The sequence below is a fragment of the Theobroma umbraticum genome, unplaced genomic scaffold (assembly GCF_002168275.2).
Source record: "Theobroma umbraticum cultivar Fairchild unplaced genomic scaffold, ASM216827v3 scaffold_12.1, whole genome shotgun sequence".
Classification (NCBI taxonomy): Eukaryota; Viridiplantae; Streptophyta; class Magnoliopsida; order Malvales; family Malvaceae; genus Theobroma; species Theobroma umbraticum.
In genome coordinates, this window is record NW_018397269.1 from 4,142,527 (window position 1) to 4,164,665 (window position 22,139).

Below are 22,139 nucleotides of genomic sequence, written 5' to 3' on the forward strand. Positions count from 1 at the left end.
GCATTCATTAGTTCTTGAGCAAGAACATCCACGGTGTAAGTTGTTGGCACATATACAAATCTAAATGTTTACAAAATAACATTAATGAATTTGCTTAAATTCTTTCATAAAACCATTAATGCATAACATAAAACAATTTAAGCAATTAGAATAAAAATTGCTTATCTCAAGATACAGCTTTGCAATTCCCTAGAGTCATCAATATAATGAAAAATGATGAACATGTAACTTTTCTTTTGATTCAAAGTCCACATATCCATCATGATTATTATTTGACATTTTAACATCTCAAACCCACGTTGTAGCTGGGATCACTTTGAGCAATAAATCTTGTGAATGTCTTCTTTAATCGTATTGCAGGAAACCATCTTAAACAAAGGTTGAAGAGTAGCAAACTACTTAAAACCAACATAAGTAACAATAAAAAGAGGGTACTCGCACTCAAGCATTTGGCTCATTGGTTTGTACATTATTTTCTGCCTAAAGAGCAGGGTTCGAATCCTTTCTCCTCGAATCCTTTCTCCCTCAATTATAAAAATAAAACCTTTCTCCCTCAATTATAAAAATAAAAAAATAAAAAGAGAGTACTCATGGAAAATTATAAAACAAGTCAACTCATGTCTTGAAATGTCTTGATCAAATGTGTAATTTCTAATCTGAACTTTCCCATAGGTTTTGGTCTCTATGCCAAGTTGCTTTTGCTTTCAAAGCATTGTTCAATACTTGAATTTTTTTTCTCCTAGCACAAGTACCCATGGATTTTTTAGGACTTTTGTTCTATTCTTACTATTAGCCTTAAGAACAACTTTGTAGTAAATGCAAATTGCCACATCTTCTCTATCTATATTTTTCTTTTCAAAGTGATTCCAGACCTTGCAAGGACATTTGTTACTTGAATTACTTAATGGAGGTTTACTTTCAGTAGGCATGATCAAAAGTTGACCAGAACTAGCAAAAGTACTAGAAGGCACATTTATAGGTACTTGTTCTGAACTTGACCCCATATATGTTGAAGACTGAGACGGTGCATTCTTACAATTATCATTAATACTATCATCACAATTTTCAGCTGTAACTATTTTTAAAAAAACCTACAACCATAAAACATAGCAGAATCAATGTTTATTGAGAAAATAAGTACGGCACAATAACACATGAGGAGACATGTTTTATCAATTATCAAAGCTGATAAACTAAAAAAGCCACCAAATTTTGAGCACAACATCTGCCCAACAATGAAACTAAAAACGAGAGGAGATTTACCTGAATGGAGGACCAATAATGGAGGATAAGGTTGAGCACTGAGCACTGAGCACTGAGCACTTGAGCAGCGAGTTTGATCTGTTGTGCTGTGTGAGGGAAAGTTGAAAGTGGTAGGAACTTGAAAGCAGAAGCGGCTAAAGGGGAAGAAAAGAAAGAAGCAAGAGTGGCTAAAAGGGAACAAGCGCTCAGGGTTTACATATTAATAAATTATAAGCAAAATCAATATTATTTCGTTGTTTTGTAGTTATTAACTTATATAATAGCAATTATATTCTTTATAAATTAACACAACAAATAAAATATTTATATATATATGAAAAAACATTACAAGTTAATTAATAATCATATTTTTATGAATTAATTTAATTAATTATATGAGTTTGTTTATAATGGATTCTAGTTTAGAGTTGTGTTTAAAATAGGATCCTAGCAGCTTAAATGGGGTGAATTCGTATCGCTGCCCGGGATTTGAATTCAATCCGGTTGGGATAGAGTTTGATTTTATCTTGGTTTCTTTATATCTTGAATTTGAAGTTTGCATGGTTTTGATTCCTGCTTGGAGCTTTAATTTCACACATTGTTGTCATATTTAAAGCTTGGACTGCACTCTAGGATTTGGACATGTTACGGTTTGGACAGCTGCCTTTGATGTTAGGGACGTGGTTAGCATTTTCCTCTTGGACGTGATGCGGCTGTGTTTTCAGACTGTTTTTGATAATTCGTACAGCAACTGGCTTTTGATTGCTGAGGATGGTCTTGTGTATGGACAGCTGACGTTTTTGGATAGTAATCTTCTTGGCTGGTACAGATGGAGCAGTGTTCGGACCTTCTTGTGGTATTTTTTTGAATTATTAATTCATTGAAAGACCACATTCAGGTCTAGATATCTCCAATTTTGGGTCTAGTTCTATATGGGGTTTTATTTTGTTCTTGTTTTATTTTCATGTAACTTGAAGATCAAAGCTAATTTGTAGTTTTTGCACATTGCAATAAAATTACGTACTTTTCAAAAAAACAAAATTGTATAAGTTTGTTCTTAATTACACCAACGTAGGAAAGTTAGCTTAAACGATAAATCTCAAGAGGGAGTGAATTGAGTATTTTAAAATTCTTTTAAAGCCTTTGAGGAGTAAGGTTATTTTAGGCACAATAAGATGAAAACCTTTTTTGAAAACAATAAAGAAAAATTGCAGAAATTATTTTGCAAGTAATTCAAAAATGAATTTAAGATATCAATGAGAATCAAAAACAAATTTAAAGAATAAGTAACAAAGATTTATTAAGGTTTAGCCTCAATGCTTATATCCTCTCTCTAGAATCACTAACGAGTTTTGAATCTACTGTGAAACTATTTTTTCAAGGTTCAAGTATAACATTTACAATAATTTCTTTTCAAGGCTTACATTTAACCTCTACAACAATCTTTTCAAAAGATTAGACTTAACTATTCTACCTTTTAGATTGCTTTAAGGTATAACCATTAACAACAACACTACCTTACTAGGTTAAGGTATAACCTGTACAATGGATTACAGGGAAGATGAGATGAAAGCTTAAATGCCTCTAAATAGGTTGAATGAAACCATGAATACAATGAAAGAATCAAGGCTTAACAAATAAGTATAAGAACTTAAGGCTCAAGAAAGCTTGAATGAAAAACACTTGATTTTTAGAGTGATTCTTGAGGAATTTGTTGTTTGATCTTTCACTCTAGCTTCGAAATTTTTCTCCAAGTGTCCTCTCTCTTGAAAATTGTGCCACAAACCTCTATTTATATGTTGATGTTTGAAAATAGCCATTTGTAGTCGTTATTCACGTTTTTTTCTAGCTTGTCTAAACTAAAATATCGATACCTTCTATACAGGTCTTAATCCTTTACATGCTAGTTTCAAGACACTTCTATTGCATGTCTTGAAACTTATTCATCTTTGGCATTTCTTAGACTGAAGCATGTCTCAATATATTGCGACTTGGTCTCAATACATAGCAGCATGCTCTCTTGTAATCAAGTTCGAAGATGATGTCTCGTTACTTTGCAAGTAGGTCTCAATACTTGGACACTTGCTCTATGGAATTTGAAGTTCTAAAGATGAGGTTTCAATACACTGACAATAAGTCTCGATACTTTGGCACTTGCTCTCTAAAAATGGAAGTTTGGAAGTGAAGTCTCGAAACTTTGAAGCTTGGGTCTCAATACTTTTGAGCTTGCTCTCTAAAACTCACAATTTGGAGGTGAAGTCTCAATTCCTTCAAGCTTGGGTCTCAATACTTCATCACTTGTCTTCTTAAATTAAGGCTTCAGGTGATGTCTCGATACTTCTTCGTCCTTAGGCTATTTCTAAGGCATTTTAAGTTTAATATCTCGATACTTACCCAAAATGTCTTGATACCTTAGGTATTTTAGGCTTTTTCTAATGCATTTTGAGCATCAAACACTTAGCCATTTTTTGTATAAATGTTTAAGGTGTTTTATGAAGTTTTAATGCACTTAACCACTCATATTTTGGTCATTTGATTTGGTCATTTCAAAACAAGGATCAATTATAAAATTAACAATAAAATTAAAAAATATATATACAGTTAGGTTCCACAACTATTCTAAGCTCATAACCTCTCTTTAGATATATATATATATATATATATATATTATAGGTTTACATAAATAAAAGTATATATATTATAATTAATAATTTTATAAGTTATAATTTTTGTAACTTTAATACAAAATAAAAAGTAAATATGTTTATATTAAAAGTACATATACTATAAATATTTATATATATTATAGGAATTATATTCCTTATAAATTAACACAATATATAAAGTACATATATTAAAAGACATTATAAGTTAATTAGTAATCATACTTTCATGATTTTTTTTTAAAATCCTTTCATGAATGAATTTAATTAACTATATGATTTTGTCCATAATTACATGCAATTAAAAAAAAAATAGGTAGGTTCCATAACTATTCTAATCTCATAGTCTTTCTTGAAGTATATATATTATAAGTTTTTAATAAATAAAGGTTTATGTAGTATAATTAATAATTTTATAAGTTATAATTTTTATAATTTTAATGCAAAGTAGGAAGTAAATATATATATATTAAAAGAATATATATAACAGTAATTATATTCCTTTGTAATATGATATGATATTCATATTATTTAAACATAACTAATAATTTAATAATTTTTTAATTTAAATCTATTAATGATATTACATTAATAATTTGACTAACAATACTTCTCATATATATCTGTCAATTTCTAACAAAATGAATTGTTTGCAAAATTGGTGACGATGTTATGTGTTTCTCATCCTTACACAGCTCAAACCCAAACACCCACAAAATTTTAAATATTTAATTTAATTATATATTATATATTATATATTATATAAATAATAATAAAATATTTATAAATGGGTATCGGAGGTATGCATGCATTTATGATGAGACCTTAAAAAATAATTATGTTCAAATCCCGTAAATCAGCACACCTACTTAAATCCATCATAAATTGTATTAAGTATATGATAAGAACATTGAGCCTTCCACTATCATATGCAAAAATTAGAGTTCATGTTATCGTTGGCTTGTTGAGTCACTCAAGATTGAATTGAACAAGAATATGTTCATGTTATTTTAGTTGGGTCTTGCTTAATTAACTATTATAATTTAGATTAGTCACTCATGATCAAATAGTTTTAGAGGAAGATGTTAAGCAAAACATATATGGTATGTTTAGACAAACAGTTATTACCTAATAGATTTAGGAGTTATATTGGATGTAATTGATAAGTTAAGTTATTTACCAGAGTTAATGTGTCATGATTTGTTAAATCACTCAAGTTTGTAGAATATTAAATGGGATCTTAACCTATTAAGATATTAGAAATTTCTTGATTTAATGGTGAGGGTTATAATTTTGAATAAAATAGTGGGTGCAACCAATGGGATTGGAGACTTTACCTTATTGTGATACAAAGGCTTAGAAGTTACACACATTCAATCTTTAGCATTCATGTTGTAGAAAATAAGTAACAAGTTATCACCACAAAGCATATTAGAAGCAAATAAGGTCACTAGATCAAACCTTTTGGAGAAATATCACAATTTGAAAATAGTTCTCAAACAAGAAAAGAAATTGTGTCACTGTTCCTCTTGTCCTTGTTGAGGATGACGATGATGATTGAGAGAATTGTATGACAAGCAAAGTGTGAGGCATCAAGGGAATTGTTCTGTTGCAAATTGACAAAAAGCAATGTTTTTTGTTAGGGCTCATGATGGATCAAAGATGCTTGGCCACATTGAGAAGCTAAGCCAACTAGGTTTTGTCATGGACCAGCAACTTTGTGTTGACTCAGTTGTACAATACAATTCGTGATGACCTTGTACGTGAATGGATTGAAAGCTACCGTATCCTAATCGCTGAACATGCTGGACACAGTAGAGAGGTCCACTAAGAAGGAAAACAGTATGTTACCAGTTACAAAACAAATAACGCAGCTAACTGCTAAGACACAGCAAAGTATAGATAAGATGAAGATAACATATGTATTACAAGTAGAAAAGATTCAGGGCAACAAAGGAAGGGATTTGAAGGTAGTACCAAAGTATGTTTAACCAAGAAAAAAAAACAACACAAAAAGATTTCATTGAAATACATTTTCCAATGTGTAAGTTACATTTGCTTCACCATGTTCGTAATCCTTTGAATGCATCCGCAGCTCATTTTTAAATTGCGTAGAGAGTAAAAATTCTCAGATAGAGACCATTCTCTGATGTAGTGCTACACTTTCCAAGGGTTTTTGATTTATTTATTTTGTCATGGTAACTAATGTGGCTTCCTCCTTTGATCTTTTGCTTAAATCAAAATCCAAGGTTGACAGTTAGCTAACTCCTTGGAAGCTTTGAAATTTTGGGCTCTGATGATGAAGATAGCAAAGAAGTTGACATGAATTTGTTTATGAAGGATAGATGGATTTGACATGAACTTGAGGCACTTCATAGAATCCCATTTTTCTCACTTCCCAGGGGTCTATGTCACTTTCCTTCTCATGTTTCCTATCTCTTCATTTCAAGGTGAGGAGTCCAAACAAAAGAAAATGGATAATGTTCAAATCAAAGGACACACGTGGAAGACTAAAATTGATTTTTCTCAGCAGGCAAGATCTCATTACATTAAAGCAGAGAACTTGTCCATGTGGACAGCACAAAAAATAAAACATGTTGTTACATTATATTGCAGGGCAGTATAAAGTTTCCCTAAATAACCATAAGGATCTTTGCAATTAGTTTCCTCTGCTAAACAGCAATCATTCATTTATAAACCTTATTATTAATCAAAATTGCTAAAGAAACAACAAGATACTCATGCCTCGTACCATTTATCATGCAATAAAATAGAGCTCATCATAGCAGTAGTTCATGCTCAAATCAATGTAAGAATTACAGAAAGGTGAGCACGACTTAAAAATGCCTCCAATATAATCTGCGTTTGGACAAATTTCCCAAGGTAACGTAACGGCAGCTCTTCGAGGTGGGAAAAATTGTTACAGCACCTAATACATGGAATAGTTCTCACTAACCCCAGGACGGATGCTTTTATAAATTGCCATGACAATAGGAAGAATACCAGTGAGTGCAATCTGAAGCTGATCTGAACTACTTGTTCGAACGGTAATCTGCCCACTCATCTTATTGTTCAGTCCTGCACGAACTGCTATCTTTGAACTCCGTCCAACAGAGAATTGAGACTGAAAGTTGGCACCCAATGCCAAGTCCCCTCTCCATTTGACTAGAGACAAACCCAAAGAGGATTGATCCTGGCCAATTGGGAAATCTGCATCTCTGAGCTGCACTTCTAGGTTGGCTCCATATGCTGAATCACCTTGAGATCTAACAATCCCAGTGCTACCAACCAACACCAGCCGCTTTCCAACAACAATATTATCCTCAAGTTTGAACCCGGTTGCAACATTCTCACCTAAAAATGTGACAGAAAAGCCAGCAGCTGTTTTATTCTTTTTGAGATTTTTGAATTTGGTCTCACCTCTGAAAATATAAGCTAATTGCTTTCCGACATTTTGGATGTCAAAGCCAGCCATGCTTGATCCATTTTCCCCATGCTTGGCAGAAACCGAAGAATCCAAATGGATGTTAAATTCCTTCTTATCCTTTGTGAGTTGAACAGCAACTGCAGCAGGAAACTGACTGGCAATTGCTAGACTATGTTCAATATTAACACCATCATATCCACAATCATGGTCCCAACCATGAGTATCCAAAACTGGCCTTGCCAAGAACTGAGAAGTTGGTTCCAAAAATCGGTACCTGTAAGCTGGATTATCAGCATCGAAGGAAGGTGGCAGGCTCATATCAGGTAACGGAACTGGTACAGCCGCTGGACCTCCAGTTTCCTGATCAACATCTTCCCCCATATAACCATATTCATCAACAGCAGGCTTTCCTTTCTTCTTCATCTCTCTCATTCTTCTCAACTCCTCCCTCCACTGCTTTTTCTGGAGGAGTTTCACCCGATAATCATACTCCTCAAAATATGCCTTCCTCTGCTCCTTGCTAAGTTTAGCAAGCTGAGCTTTCCTGAGAGGCTTGAAAGGGGGGAGCTGCTCATACTCATCCTCATCTTCTTCTTGATCAGAATCAGATAAATCAGCCATATCAATATCTGAGTCACCATTCTCACCACCCTGACCAGCAGAGAGTTTAGGATGGGCACGAGACTGCAACAGCCAAGATAACAAGTATGGAAGAGGAGGAGAACGGACACGAAAACCAAAGAGCTTCCGATGGTCAAATGGATCTTGAGGTTTGGAAAGAGAGCTTGCTTCAGATAAGACTTTCATAGAGTAGCATAACAGCAATAGCTGAGGTCTCCAAGTTTGACCATTAGGAAGCACCTTGTGGCCATCTCTATTCTTTCGACACAAAGGATGATTTTCAACAAGAGAAACTGGATTCATCAAACTTGGATTCATCAGGCGCAGATCACCAACAGCCTGACCAATAGATTGTTGAACAACATGGGAACGTTGGGCAACAAACACCTCATAACTCAAAGGTGAGCCAGATGGACCATCTGGAGGTGCAGAAGCACCATGAGTCAAGGTAACTATGGCATTTTTCCAGATAGAAGAGCCAAGAGAATTAGTGATTGATCTTAACAATGGCAGATCATTAAGATCCCTGGTCTGGGTGTCCAGCCGATCAACATAGAGTACAATATCAGGGGGACACTTCTTTATGAAATTTTTTATAGAAGCTAGGACCTTGCGGTTGGCACCTTGCTCCATGGCTGAAGATTTCAGACCGGGGGTATCAATGATCCTGAGCTTAACACCATCTACTGTTCCTGTAATCTCTTTCACAACTGCAGTGGCAGGTTCAAATGCGTGAACTGAGACCTTGTCCTCACCAAAGATTGAATTTATTGTAGCACTCTTGCCCACCCCAATCTTCCCAAGAACAAGTATGTTCAATGAGAAGTTTAAATCATCTTTACCCTCTGTTTCAAGTTGCAGAGCTGTCCTCTTCGCAGAATCAAGGCTAAACAGTTGACTAGTTTGCCTACCTGCAACAAGTGCCAGTCTATATAGAACCTGTGCTGCTATAGAATCTTCTGGAGAATGTCCTAGCCTCTGAACAAGCCTCAAGAATTTGACTCTTATCAATTGTAACTTTTCCAGTTTCCTTTTATCTTCTTCAGTCAAGTTGTTGTCAGAGCCTCTCCCACTCGTGACAGCGGAAGGAGTGAATAGGTTAGGTCGGTTTGATCGGGGTGCAGGTTTTGCATTGTTGAGTGAGGATCCTAAACCAGCAGGACGCTCAACAGAGAAAAGCCTGGATCCATCTTGAGAAGTTATAGTGATGTTACCACCATCGGAACCAGAACCAGTTGCGGCTTTCAAAAGGGCTGCCAAAGCAGCAGAATCAAATAACTCCTTCCCCTCACCTTCTTCATCAGTGTCCACTTCTTCATCTGAGTCAACAACAATCTGACCATCAATTCTCTGAGAATGATCATGAGAATTATCTGCGCCTGAGTGAGAACCAAAGCCAGATCCTCGTTCTAGCTCCTCCAAGAATTGTTTGGCAGCTTTAGTGTTCTCAAAGATCATACCTTCAGTCTCTCCGTCAGTATCCAAGCCTTCAATTTCACCTTCTTCATCTTGATGGTGGTTTTCTTCTTCTTCTTCTTCTGCACCTTCAAAGCTAACTTCTGCTTTAGAAACTGTAGTTAGCTCTGCAGACTTGGGAGAATGAGATTCTTCTACCAATCTTCTGCTTTGAGAATCACTATCAAAATTCTCAGTTCCATGAGCTGCCATCAACTGTATACCTTGAGCAGAACGACCCACTGTCTGACTTCCATCTCCACCCCCTTCATCTATATTCTCACTACTCGCTTGTTGCAACACATCTATAACTTCCTCCTCTTGGAGGTCATTTAGTTTTGTAAGCGGGCCCCCGCTAGCAGAATCAGCTTTCTTCTCAGCATCAAAGTCAGCATTCTTTTCACAAGCCAAAAGCTCAGCAGTATCAATTCTATTGGTGGCAACAGGCTCAATATTCTTGTCAGGCACAGGATAGACATTCAGAACATGTTTATCATTATGACTAATCTGATCAAAGCCATTATCCAAGCTCGCACTCCCAGAAACCGGAACCACCTCTGTCCCCTTAATCTCAGATTTCTTACTCTCTGAAACATCTCCAACTAAAGGTGTTGCATCAACAACCAAGTCCTCTCCAAAAGAAAATTTCAAAATATCTGCTTCAACCACCTTATGATCAGCTGCTTCTACAACCACAGGATAGGCCTGTTTAGCTCCACTACCTAAAATCGAATTATTCTCCACCATCCCAATCCTACCTTCCTCTCTGCTTTCCATTGCTAAAACAGATTGGTTAGCACCACCAATCGAGCCCATTTCCTTGTCCTCCTTTTCTCCATAACCAACACCTTCAGTATCAAGCTTTTCCATCAAACCCTGACCTCTAAATCCCTCTAAACCATTATCAACAGCCCCAAGCGAGTCCTCTTTCAAAATCACATTTGAACCATCAGAGTGGACATGAGAGGCATCGCTATCCTTCACTAGGGTCGGAATTTCTTCCTCTGAGTCAGCCACAAGTGGCTTCTCGGGCGCTGTTCCAAACTTCATCTCACCAGTCTCATTATCACCAGTTTTACTAGTTTCATTAGCTTTCAAAGCATGGCCTGCCACTGAACTAGTTGCAAACTTAGAATCATCATTGGAAGCTAAAAACGAGGGAAAAGAAGAAGGAGAAGAAGAACCTGGGGAGCTAGAGAGCGGCTGAGACGCGATTTCCGGGGCAGAAAGCTGGGCGTCCATTGAAGGTAGGTTGGGAAGAGAAGAGAGAAGAGAGTTTTAGGGTTTTGGAGAGGATAGGGATTTTGGGGAATTGATTGGTAAAAAGCAATTGGATTAATGGAATTTGTGATACCAAGTTTGCTAGGAAGAGGTAAAGATAAGATGGGAAGGAAAGCGTGCGTGCGGGCCTGGGAGTTGTGTTTTCAGCCGCATGGGCGAGGTAACGTGCGGCTTGGCCTTTCCTGTGTTTTTAGCCAAACATGTGAATTTACACTCCTGCCCCTAGGCCCTAGATATTCCCATATGGAGCTAAAGGAAAATTATAAGATAAAATAGCTTTACTTTTAAGTTTTTATTAAAATTATATAAAAATTTATTAGTTGTTGAAATAAATATTTCATTTCAAAAGTGTAAAAAATATTAATAAAAATTTTAAAAAAATAAATACTATTTCTTTCTTTATTAATTTAAAAAATTATTATTATATTTTTTTTAAAAAAAAGAAGCACTAATTCCCCAAGAAACTCTTTTTTTAATTAATAAAAAATAATAAAATTATTTAATAATAATTATAAAAATTAATCAAAGGTAAAATTTTAGGGCACAAACGAAAAAAAACTTTTATGAAAAACTTTTACCACAATCGTAAATTGATGAAAATATTAACGATTAATTAATGGTTGAACTTACATGTCTAACGAAAAAAAAATTTTAGGGCAGAATGTCTATTTCAAAAACTAATAGACTTTTATATAATTTCGATCAAAACTTAGAGAATAAGAGCATTTTACCCAAAATTATATGTACATTTCGACTTTTTATGAAAATTAGCAACTAAAGGATTGATATGTAACTCATTTTGATATATTTATGAAAATTCATAAGTTAATGCATTATTAAAAGCACTTATGTGGAGGTGATAATTATCATAACAGGGGCTTGGATAATCAAAAATATAAGATAATAGTTTCAAGTTTTGTATTTCTGTCACTTTTTTTAAGATTTTATTTGTCTCCATTGATTATCTATTTAGACATATAAAAGGGTTACATACGATAAATATTGAGTATATAATGAAACCTAGTGATTGATTCTGTTTTATATTAATAAAATCAATTCACTAAGCATCTTACTGGTATATAATAAGATTACCAAATTTCTATTAAATTTTTCTACAAAAAATAATATAAAAACAATCTAAGAAGAATTTAATGCTGATAAGATTGCAAATTATTTATGTTCGTTTATATTTAGAAAATCAAATATTCTTATTTATAGATATAGATATGTCTCTTCATACAAGCACAACCTTTTTTAAACAAACATATTTATTTGAGCAAACTTAATTATTTAAATAAACATCATTTTTTTAAACAAGCATTATTGTTCAAAAGACTTTTTTCTTTTCATTCTTCCACTATTACCATTGAAAATGTCCAACAATAATTAGTAGGTGAGGTCTAGTTTTGAGACAGATCATTTAAGGTCAAAAGAAGTTTGGATAAGTTATAAGGTTGGGTCATTTTGTGTTAAAGTCATTTCAAGTTCAATCACTTAAGGATCTAATTTATTCAAGATTGAAGTTATCTCAAGTTTGGATTATCCGAGTTTGGAATAGGGTTATTTAGATTCAAGTTATTTTCTATGTTTAAGTTGTTGACTTTTAAAGTCAAATTGAATTAGATTTGTGTAGATCTAAATATAAAAAATCAATCATTTGCTCTCAAATAACTTATTAATAATTTTTGAGTGATTGATATGTAATTTTTATTTTTATTACATTGATAATTATTAATAATTTACCATAATTATAGTTAGTCAACCATAAACTTCAAAAGCTAGAACCCATGTTAATTACTTACATGAAATTTAGAATTTTATTGAGAAATTTTAAGTATGAATATTTTGAAATCCTCCCTTTTACTATTTTTAAGTTAATATCTCTATTAACTATCTAATATCTATTGAAAACGAAATAAAATAAAATGTTTAAATCACGTCTCACAATTTACTTAATTTGATGAGTTATTGTCAATTATTTTTCTAGTTTATGGATTAATTTTTGTTTTTTAAGTTATTATTTATCAATTACAATTATTTATTTTATTTGTTCCAAAAGAGTGCAAAAAAGAAGAATAAAAAAGAACTTTTATATGTGATGTATCTTAGAAATTGAATTTAATTATAAAAACAGAAAGAATTTGTTTTCTTACACTTTTTTAGTCATGGATAATATCCATAACTATGTAAAAGTGTAAGAGTAAAAAAAATATTTAAAAGATATATTAAAATTATTAAAGGCTAAATACTTAACTAAATCTCCAAATTATATCCAAAAAGTCAATTTAGCCCTTATCTTTTTATTGCATTCGAATAAGTCATTGATTTTTTTTTTATCTAATAAGCCCCTCTCACTAACTGTTGATTAACTTTCATTAGTCAATAGTACAATCAGCAATTTTTGATGCAACATCATCTACCATATGGCATGTTAAGGTATCATCTTGATAATGTCAATTCCACATGGCATCAAAAATTGCTGGCTTGGAATTGGGTTTTTTTCCTTTCTAATGTTCAAAATTATTGGTTAGGGATTTGTAACAAAAAAAAAACTAGTTGTTTCAAACTGATTGCCCTCATTTCTTAATTGATTACCATCTATTCTTCCTAACAAAAAAAAAAACCTAATCCAACTTTTCTAGTTTGATTTAAGCCGTTATTGCTAGATTGAAAGTTAGTGTAGAGAAATCCGAGAATACCTAGAAGCAATTTTGAGAAGAGGAAAAGTAAAGGTGGGACAAACAACGTTTATAATACTGAAACTAGTAAAATTTTGAGAAGAGGAAAAGTAAAGGTGGGACAAACAACGTTTATAATACTGAAACTAGTAAAGACACACAATATTGATCTACAATAAAGAAAGTCAAATCTTTCTTTTCGTTTTCCTAGAATCTATAAGGGAAATCTAAAAGACGATTCATGGAATTGTTCTTATCTTTACTCAACCAGAAATCTTAGATCCGAAGGTAATCTAAGCTCGTAAGAAAGCTTATATAAAGCAAACTAAAATGGGGCAATGATTGATGATGTTGAAATTAGAGGATATAAAACAAGAGGAAAAGATGGAACAAGAGAAAGAGACATTGGAATGGTGTGGGGTGTCACACCAAGTGCTTCAAAGGAAGAAAGTAAAGTGCTTCAATCCCACGTCGAACAAGTAGGGGAATTCTTAGCGAGTTATAAACAATGGCATACTATGCACTCCATCAAATTTGCCTTTTAAAGAGATGGTAATGACTTCGTGACAAGTGGTATTGAGTGGACCTGACCTTGATCCGATCCATGTCAAGTACTTTCAAGGACATGTAGATATGGTACCTGACAACAATGAGGGCATCACTAAATTAAGTGGAGGAGAATGCCATGCCAAGTGCTTTAAGGGAAGTGGACAAGGTGCTTCAATCTCACATTAGATAAGTAAGGGAGTTCTTAAGTGACTTATAGGCAATGGCGTTGCACATCCTATCAGATTAGCATTTGGGGGATAGGGTAATGGCTTCTTTGTTAGTCCCATGTCACAAGTGGAAGCAAGAGTATCTAAGAGCAAAGATTGAATCTTTTGGAAAAATTCTAGTATTGTGATAATGGAAGCAAGAGTGTCTAATAAGGTAAAAGATTTAAGTCCTTTTCGACAAAGTTTTGATATTTTGACAATTTAACCTTGCCAATGATACTCATTGGAGAGTAATGAGGAAAATATCAAGGAAGAGAAAAAGAAAAGATTTAATATCAAAATACCAACGCTAATAAACTTTTGTCTATATGGCACATGGCATAATATTATAAAAAAAAGCAAAAAAGGGCACACCAAGCAAGGGCGAATCTAGGAATTTTTTGTGTGGCATCATAATTAAAATAATAATTAAAAAATAAATATGTTAAAATTCATAAAGTAGAAGTTTTAACATTAAATTAAAGAAAATGTAAATTCAATTCATTCATTTAATACTTCAAAGAAAATATATCTAAAATAATTGTCTGCGATCATTTTTCATATTTTGAAAAAGTTGTATAATAGTATTAGTAGAAACACTATCATTCATCCACTCGTCACTCATTCGATTGCGTAGCTTGTGCTTTATAAATTTCATTGCTGAAAAAGCTTTTTCAACTGATGCTATTGCAACTAATAATATCAATGCAAGTTTTACCAGCAAATAAACTAAAGGATACACATTGTTTCTATTTATCTCAATACAAGTTTTACTAGCAAATAAACTAAAGGATACACAGTGTTTCTATTTATCTCAACCATTTTCCTTGCAAGATCACCAATTCCATTAACTTCAAAAAATTCCTCATCTAAATGCAAGTCTACAATATCGTTTTCAAGTTGATTTTCAAGTGCCACTAAATCCACTGTTGACAATTTAAAAGGATACAATTGAGCCACACAAATCAATCTTTCTTTGTTAAAAGCAGAAAATGAAATACATTGAAATAGCTCCATGTTCAATTTAATGAAACAATTATTGAGCTCCTCAAGTTGCAAATCTAAAACTTCATTTATTATATCAAAATGATAATGATGAAAATTTGATATTCTGGAGCTTTGCATCATGACCTTCCTTGAAACACAAATGTGGTATCCATATTTGGAATCACTATGTCATGTTATTGCAAAATGAAGAAACTTCATTTAATAGAGATTCCCATCCTTCACCTCTCATCATTTGCAAATGTTGCTTAGACACTTTAACAAGTGTCATAGAATTTATAATGTCTTGATCTCCCTTTACAAAGTCAAAGATAACTCATTAATGATCCCCAAAACATTTTTAATCAAGTGTAGAACAAAGGCAAACTTAAATAAGTGTAGAAAATCAAGAAGAATATGTGCCTCGGCTCTTTGCTTTGTCTCCTTTCCATCTTCTTCAATGAACTTAAGCACTTCAACTACAGAAGAAAACATAACAATCAAGTTTAATAATGTCCCATAGTGAGAACCCCAATGTGTATCACCTGCCCTTTTAAGAGTTGTTTCTTGATTTAGACCATGTCTGCTTTGAAGCTCACCATTATCCAATGCCTCTTTAACCTTTGACACTTGTTACTTTCTCAGATATATCTTCGCTTATAAGAAGCTCTAACAACATTGGTCAAATGAACAACCATATTAAAAGTAAAGCAATGTCAACATTTTTTTTTGTAACAACTACAAGTGCTAATTGAAGTTGATGAGTAAACTAGTGAATATAATAAGCTAATTCATTTTCTCTTATAATTAAAGTTTTCAAGCCATTGAATTCACCTTGCATATTACTAGCTCCATCAAAGCCTTATCAACGAACTTTTGACAAGCTTAGCCTATGCTTAGAAAACATTGCTTCAATTGCTGCTTTAAGTGATGTAACACTTGTATCAATAACATGAGCAATGCCAAGAAATCATTTTGTTACCAAGCCTTTTTTATCTACATAACATAAGACAATAGCAATTTGTTTTTTATTCGATACATCTTGAGCCTTATCAACCAATATCCCAAACAATTCACTTCCAAGATCTTTAATGATTGATAATTTGGCCTCACTTGAAGCTACATTCGCAATATCTTTCTAAATTTTAGGAGACACCAATTTGAGATTCCATTGAGAATGTTCCAAGACAACCTTGCTTACTTCATCATTATGATGAGCCAAAAATTGCAAAAGCTCAAGAAAATTTTCTCTATGCTTTGAGTTTTTATATTCATTGTGTCCTTGGAAAGCTAGCTTTTGATGCAAGAGAAACCTAATGCAATTCATAGATGCAATCAAGTGAGTTCTATAATCTCTTTTAGTTTGTTGCGTTTGCTTACAAAGTGCTACATCAATATGTTGTTTCTGCTTCATCAAGCCTTGGCATTTCTTTAAAGCTTTATTATGCTCACTATTGCAATTGCCAACATGAGTATCTAATCTTTCTTTGTTGTTCCAATTTATGAAACCTTCAGTTACAAAAAATCACCTCCCTTTTGCTTCTCAATTTCATTTTTGAATAAATAACAATACAAGCAAAATGCAACATCCTTTTGTATGCTATACTTTAACCAACTACTATAGTCATTAAACCAAGAAGAATTTAATTAACAAGCAACCCCATAAATAATTCTTTAAGGAAACTTATGATCATGAGATTGACATGGCCCTTTTTGCAAATATGCTTTTCTAATTTCATCTTGATCATTAGAATGATACTTAAAAAACTTTTTCCTCAATCCAAGATTTGTCGGAAGAGTACTTAAATCAAATTCAACATGGCTTTGCTTAGAAGATTGTTGAATACGATCATTAGTAGAATTTTGTTGTTGTTGCCCGATATCTGATTCTTGTGAGACAATTTCTTTCATTTAAAATATCTTTCCATGGCTTATTTGTTTAAAATTATAGAAACTAGTTAAAATTTACTACATATTAGCATAGACTAAAATATTAGAATTAAATCAAATATGATCTTACATAACAAATTATCATGTTCAACAACTAATAATATGCAATTTTCTATCTATTAATCAAAACTAAATATAACCATCCTCAAACCACATAAAGTTAAATGAAAAAAATCAAATAATCAATATTTACAAAATAAATTAAAAAAAGAAAGACTAATAATTTAAAGATTATAATTATGAATCGAAACTATTAAATTAATCAAAAAATATTTAGATGTGAAATATTTAAAAACTTAACTTAGATTGAAAATTACTTACAATTGAAGCCAAGTTGAATTGTTTTGAGAAAGTGAAAAACGCAACCAAGGACCGAGAAGAGGAAAGTGACTGTAAGTCTCAAGAGTAAGATATGAATTTTTGGAGAGAGAAAGAGTAATTTAGGTTTTGACTTTTTTAATAAAATTTTAAATTATGGAAAGAAATTTTTTTTATCTTGCCATATCGAATTTAAATATTAATATATACATTATTTTTTGATAAATCTATGTTTTGATAATATTTAAGTATTTTTTAAAAAGAATATTTAAATTTTATTAATATATAAATTTTTTAATAAAATATATGTTTTGACTCTACTTTTTACAAAATTGTAAAAAAATTAATGAGTTCATAATATTATTAAATATATAAAACTCTAAAACAATAATATAATAAATAAATATTTTTTTTAATTGAGTGGTGTCATGACACCACTTCCATGAACATGGGTCTGCCCATGACAACAAGTGAAGGCAGAGGATTTGCACTTAGAGAACGTAGAATTTCAGTTGAAAAGTCCAAGTTGTAGGCTAGAAAATGGATTCCAAAAACTAAATCGGTAGCTAATTAGCAATTTTATGTTTTCTCTATGGCATTTCTTTTCTTTTCAACAATTTTTCAATTTTCAATTTATCTTAGTTTAGCTAATTAGCAAAAACTTTCAACTAGGATTTTCATATCAGATTACATGGGTTGCAGGCTTGACCCATTAATTAGCAGAAATCATAATTGCTCTTAAACTACTATAGTACTCTAAATTCAACATGATTTTTGACCATTTTTTAAGCCGAACTGGATGAAGTGGTAAATATGAAAATTGTAGCTTTTTCTTTTAGCTTTCCAATGGTCTACAAAATCATGTCATTTGAAGCTCTGTAGCGACAGGTATGGTCAAAATACTGAAATGTATGCAGTGAAAATTTATATCTCAAAATTGTTTTCCTTCTTCTATTAAAATTCTTCTTTCATTAAATATCTACAAAAGCACAAATAAATCAATAGCAGTCTATCTTAATCACATTAACATCAAATTAAGTATAAAATTAACTAAAATTAGATTGACTCTCTTAAATTAACTAATTTAAAATAATTTAAATAAAACTTATTAATTTTCATGTATTACTACAAAAACTAAGCTAAATTACTATCAAAGTAAAGTCTAAATAACTCTATATCTTAAAGTTATCATGAGTACTTATCAAAAGGTTTAAATTTTTTTCTTCTCTGTCAAATATTGAATTTTATTAAGTATCAAAGGGATACAAACTTTTGCATCCAAATATCCCATTCTAAAATTTTATTAAGTTTTAGGCTTTTTCTTCTTTGTCAAATATTAAATTTTATTAAATTTTAGAAAAGAAGATAAGCAGAGTTTTTTTAAGAGGATAGTTGTACCCCAAAATATTTATGTAGCTTTAGATCTAATTTTTTTAACTGTAACTAATGGTGTTAACAGTTAAAAGGTCAAAAACATTGTTTTGAAATAAGAAAAGGCAAAGTGTCATTTTGAAATGTTTTGAGGGGGATTTTTGAATTTTATCCTATTACTATATATAATTTAATGAGTTATACATATGAATATGATGACATAGATTCATTGGTCACCATTTATTCATTTAATTGTCTTTATTAGTTTAATATTTCAATATTAACTTTTTTACTTATAATCACTATGATCAATTAAATTTGTTTGTGGAGTTTTCAAACTTTTTTTATAATAATATATAAGATGAGGATGCAATTTGTATATACCTATTTAAACAAACTAGTTATGGTCCTTTGCGTCCAAATTAAAGACTAAAACATTTATTATAAATTCTTAAATATTCAAATTATTATAATCAAAATATGTACTACTACCTTTTTTTATTAAAATTTTAATTTTCAATATATAAATTAAAGAAAAGCTTAATATTTTTTTTAGTTGTTTGTATTTTTATTCCCCTTTCATTTCATTATTGTCTTTTCATTCCTCACTTATTAATCTAAAAATTTCAAAAGATATAGTCGTAGTAGTAGATTACAAAGAAGAGAATAATGATGGCATAATACTCAAAAAAGCCCTTGAACTAGTTTAAAAAGTTTAAATAAGTCATTTTTACATTGCATTTAATTAAGTCATTATATTTTTTATTTTTGATCAAATAAGCTCTTATGACTAATGGTTGATTAATTTTTATTAGTTGAAATATCATTTATAATTTTATATCTATATGGCAGTAACATGACGCTAATATATTGGGTGAAAAATATTATATTGCCATGTTATCATACTACATTAACATAATATGTCATCATCAATTATAATATGTTAACATGTCACATTATTATTAATTATAATATTTTAGCATATCACGTCAATATCACATCGTATAAAATGATAAATGATATTTTGACTTAATCAACTATTAATCATAAAGGTTAATTTGGCTCAAAATAAAAATATAAAGAGTTATTTGGTTCAAAACAAAAGTATAGGGACTTGATTGAATATAATAAAATAATAAGATTTATTTAAATTTTTTTGAATAATTTAGAGATTATTTTAAGTATTATGCCAATAAGTATTAATCAACCTATTTATCAATAACAAAAGAAAAAAGAGAAGGTAAAAGCGATGCAAAAAAAAACTATTTTGATGATTTAATATATTAATAATTTCTACGTAATCTTTCCCAAAAACTATATAATGTAAATGATAATAATTGAATTTTTAAAACATGATTCATAATTTCCACCAACACTTCAACTTCAAGATGTCTATTAAACAATGACAAATTAGTTAACAAGTTTTTATTTTATTTTACTTTTTCATTATTACCCCTTTTAATTTGTTGTTTCAAATGTTAGTATAATTTTCAAATTTAGCTTTTATTTAATCTAATTTAAAGTTGATTTAAAGTTTATTTTCTGATTATTTTGGTTGTTTATTTTTCTTGTTTTCACTTCAAATTACATATTAATTAAACCTATATCTCATTATCTCTTTATATATATATATATATATATTCAAGTTATTGAAGTAAAAATTATTTATCAAATATTTTGATTACATGATAAATGTAATAAGATATACTTAGTGGGATGAACTCCCATCTCACGGTGAGCAGCAAGTACCGGATAATCCTCTCGGAAAGATGAAGAATGGGAGATAACGTTGTGGATTTGGCTTCTCAAATATTTTGTTTGGTTCCGCATGTTTTCAATTGTTTTGACTTTCATTACGTGTTTCTGTTTCTCTCTCTTATTCCTCATCTCAAGTGTTTCTTTTTACTATTATCTTCACAACTTTCCAAATAATATGTCAAAAGTATAAATTTTGAATTTTTTTTAAAAATATTTTTTATTGCATTTAATTAAATTTTATATTTTTATTTTCAATCAAATAAATTTTTATAACTAATAATTAATTAATTTTTATTAATCAAAATATCACTTATCATTTTATACTTATACCATAATGCACTGTTGATATAAAGGATCAAAAATATCATGTAAACGTGTCATTATATCAGCTTAACATGCGGCATCATTATCATTATGCCATGTCAATGTTACATAAGACATACAATGACATATGATATTTTTACTAATACCCATTAGTAAATCATTAACTATAAAAGCTTATTTAGTTTAAAATAAAAGTATAAAAACTCGATTCAATGTAATAAAAAAATAAAAACTTATTTAAAAAATTTTAATTAATTTAATTTTTTTAGGGTAAAATACCTCTAGCCTTATAAGTTTAATCGAAATTCTAAACAGATCTATTAGTTTTCAAAATTAACATTTTACCATAAAAGTGCAAACACTGTTGACAGAGATTATGAAAAGACTAAAATACTCTTTTTTTCTTATTAATTTTAAAAAATATTATTATATTTTTAAGCAAATAAAAAAATAGGGAGCATCATTGCTCCCCAAGGGAGCTCCGATGCTCCCTAGATGGGGAGTTTTTTTTTTAATTAATAAAAAGTTAATAAAATTATATAATAGTAATTTGAAAAATTAATAAAGGGTAAAATTTTTTTTTTACACTTGTCACGTCATCAAATTGATTGAAACATTAACGGTTGACTAACAGCTTGACCTAAATATTTAGTGAAAAATATTTTTTTGAGACAGAGTATCTATTTTAAAAACTAATGCACTTCCGTATAATTTTCATCAAAATTTAGGAGTGAGGGTATTTTTGTTGGGATTCGACCTCATGCTCAAATTAGAAAACAATAAAAAATTAAAATATTACGTAACGAAATAATAAACTAACATTTAATTAGAGAAACAACTGAATCCTAGAAAATCAATATTTGTGTTTTTCATATAACTTTCAAATTAATTATAAATACTCATAAGTTTAATAAGTACATACCTTTCTTTAGATAACGTAATCAGAAGCCAATTAAATCAAAATCTTTGCTTCTTCACCTATGGGATTTATCAAATATTCAATCACCTAAGTATTTAACCTCTAACAATAATCCACACAGTGATTGAATAGGACCTTCTCAAAGGTAGGATATTACTTGTGCTAGTAAGTTTTGTTTCTCAAACAAAAGAACCAAAAATTCTTGCTGAATCTTATTTTTGTAAGACAAAGAAAACTATTTTTCTTTTCTTATTTCATGAAACGGCTGAAAAGTGGTTGAAGGCTTACAGTTTTTAGTTTGTTAACATAACATATTTAAATAGCCAAACTAATTTGTAACCTTAAATATAGCAATTGTATTTTAATTTAATTAACTCTCTGAAAACTTAATTA

The 22,139-nt window shown here is 30.8% G+C and overlaps 1 protein-coding gene across 1 annotated transcript; it reads right to left on the bottom strand.

Annotated features, from left to right (window-relative positions):
* Positions 1-6,568: 6,568 nt before the first annotated feature.
* Positions 6,569-10,815, bottom strand: TOC159 (translocon at the outer envelope membrane of chloroplasts 159). The gene is made up of 2 exons (XM_021440725.2): positions 10,593-10,815; positions 6,569-10,520 (listed from the first exon to the last, which is right to left on the bottom strand). The coding sequence occupies exons 1-2, from the start codon at positions 10,648-10,650 to the stop codon at positions 6,835-6,837; spliced, it is 3,744 nt and encodes a 1,247-aa protein (XP_021296400.1). The 5' UTR covers positions 10,651-10,815; the 3' UTR covers positions 6,569-6,834.
* Between the last annotated feature and the right edge of the window lie 11,324 nt (positions 10,816-22,139).

Coding starts and splice junctions, on each gene's coding strand:
- TOC159 (XM_021440725.2), bottom strand. CDS start 10,650: ATGGACGCCCAGCTTTCTGCCCCGGAAATCGCGTCTCAGCCGCTCTCT. Junction 10,521..10,592: donor GCCGCTCTCTAGCTCCCCAG/GTTCTTCTTCTC, acceptor CAACTAGTTCAG/TGGCAGGCCATGCTTTGAAA.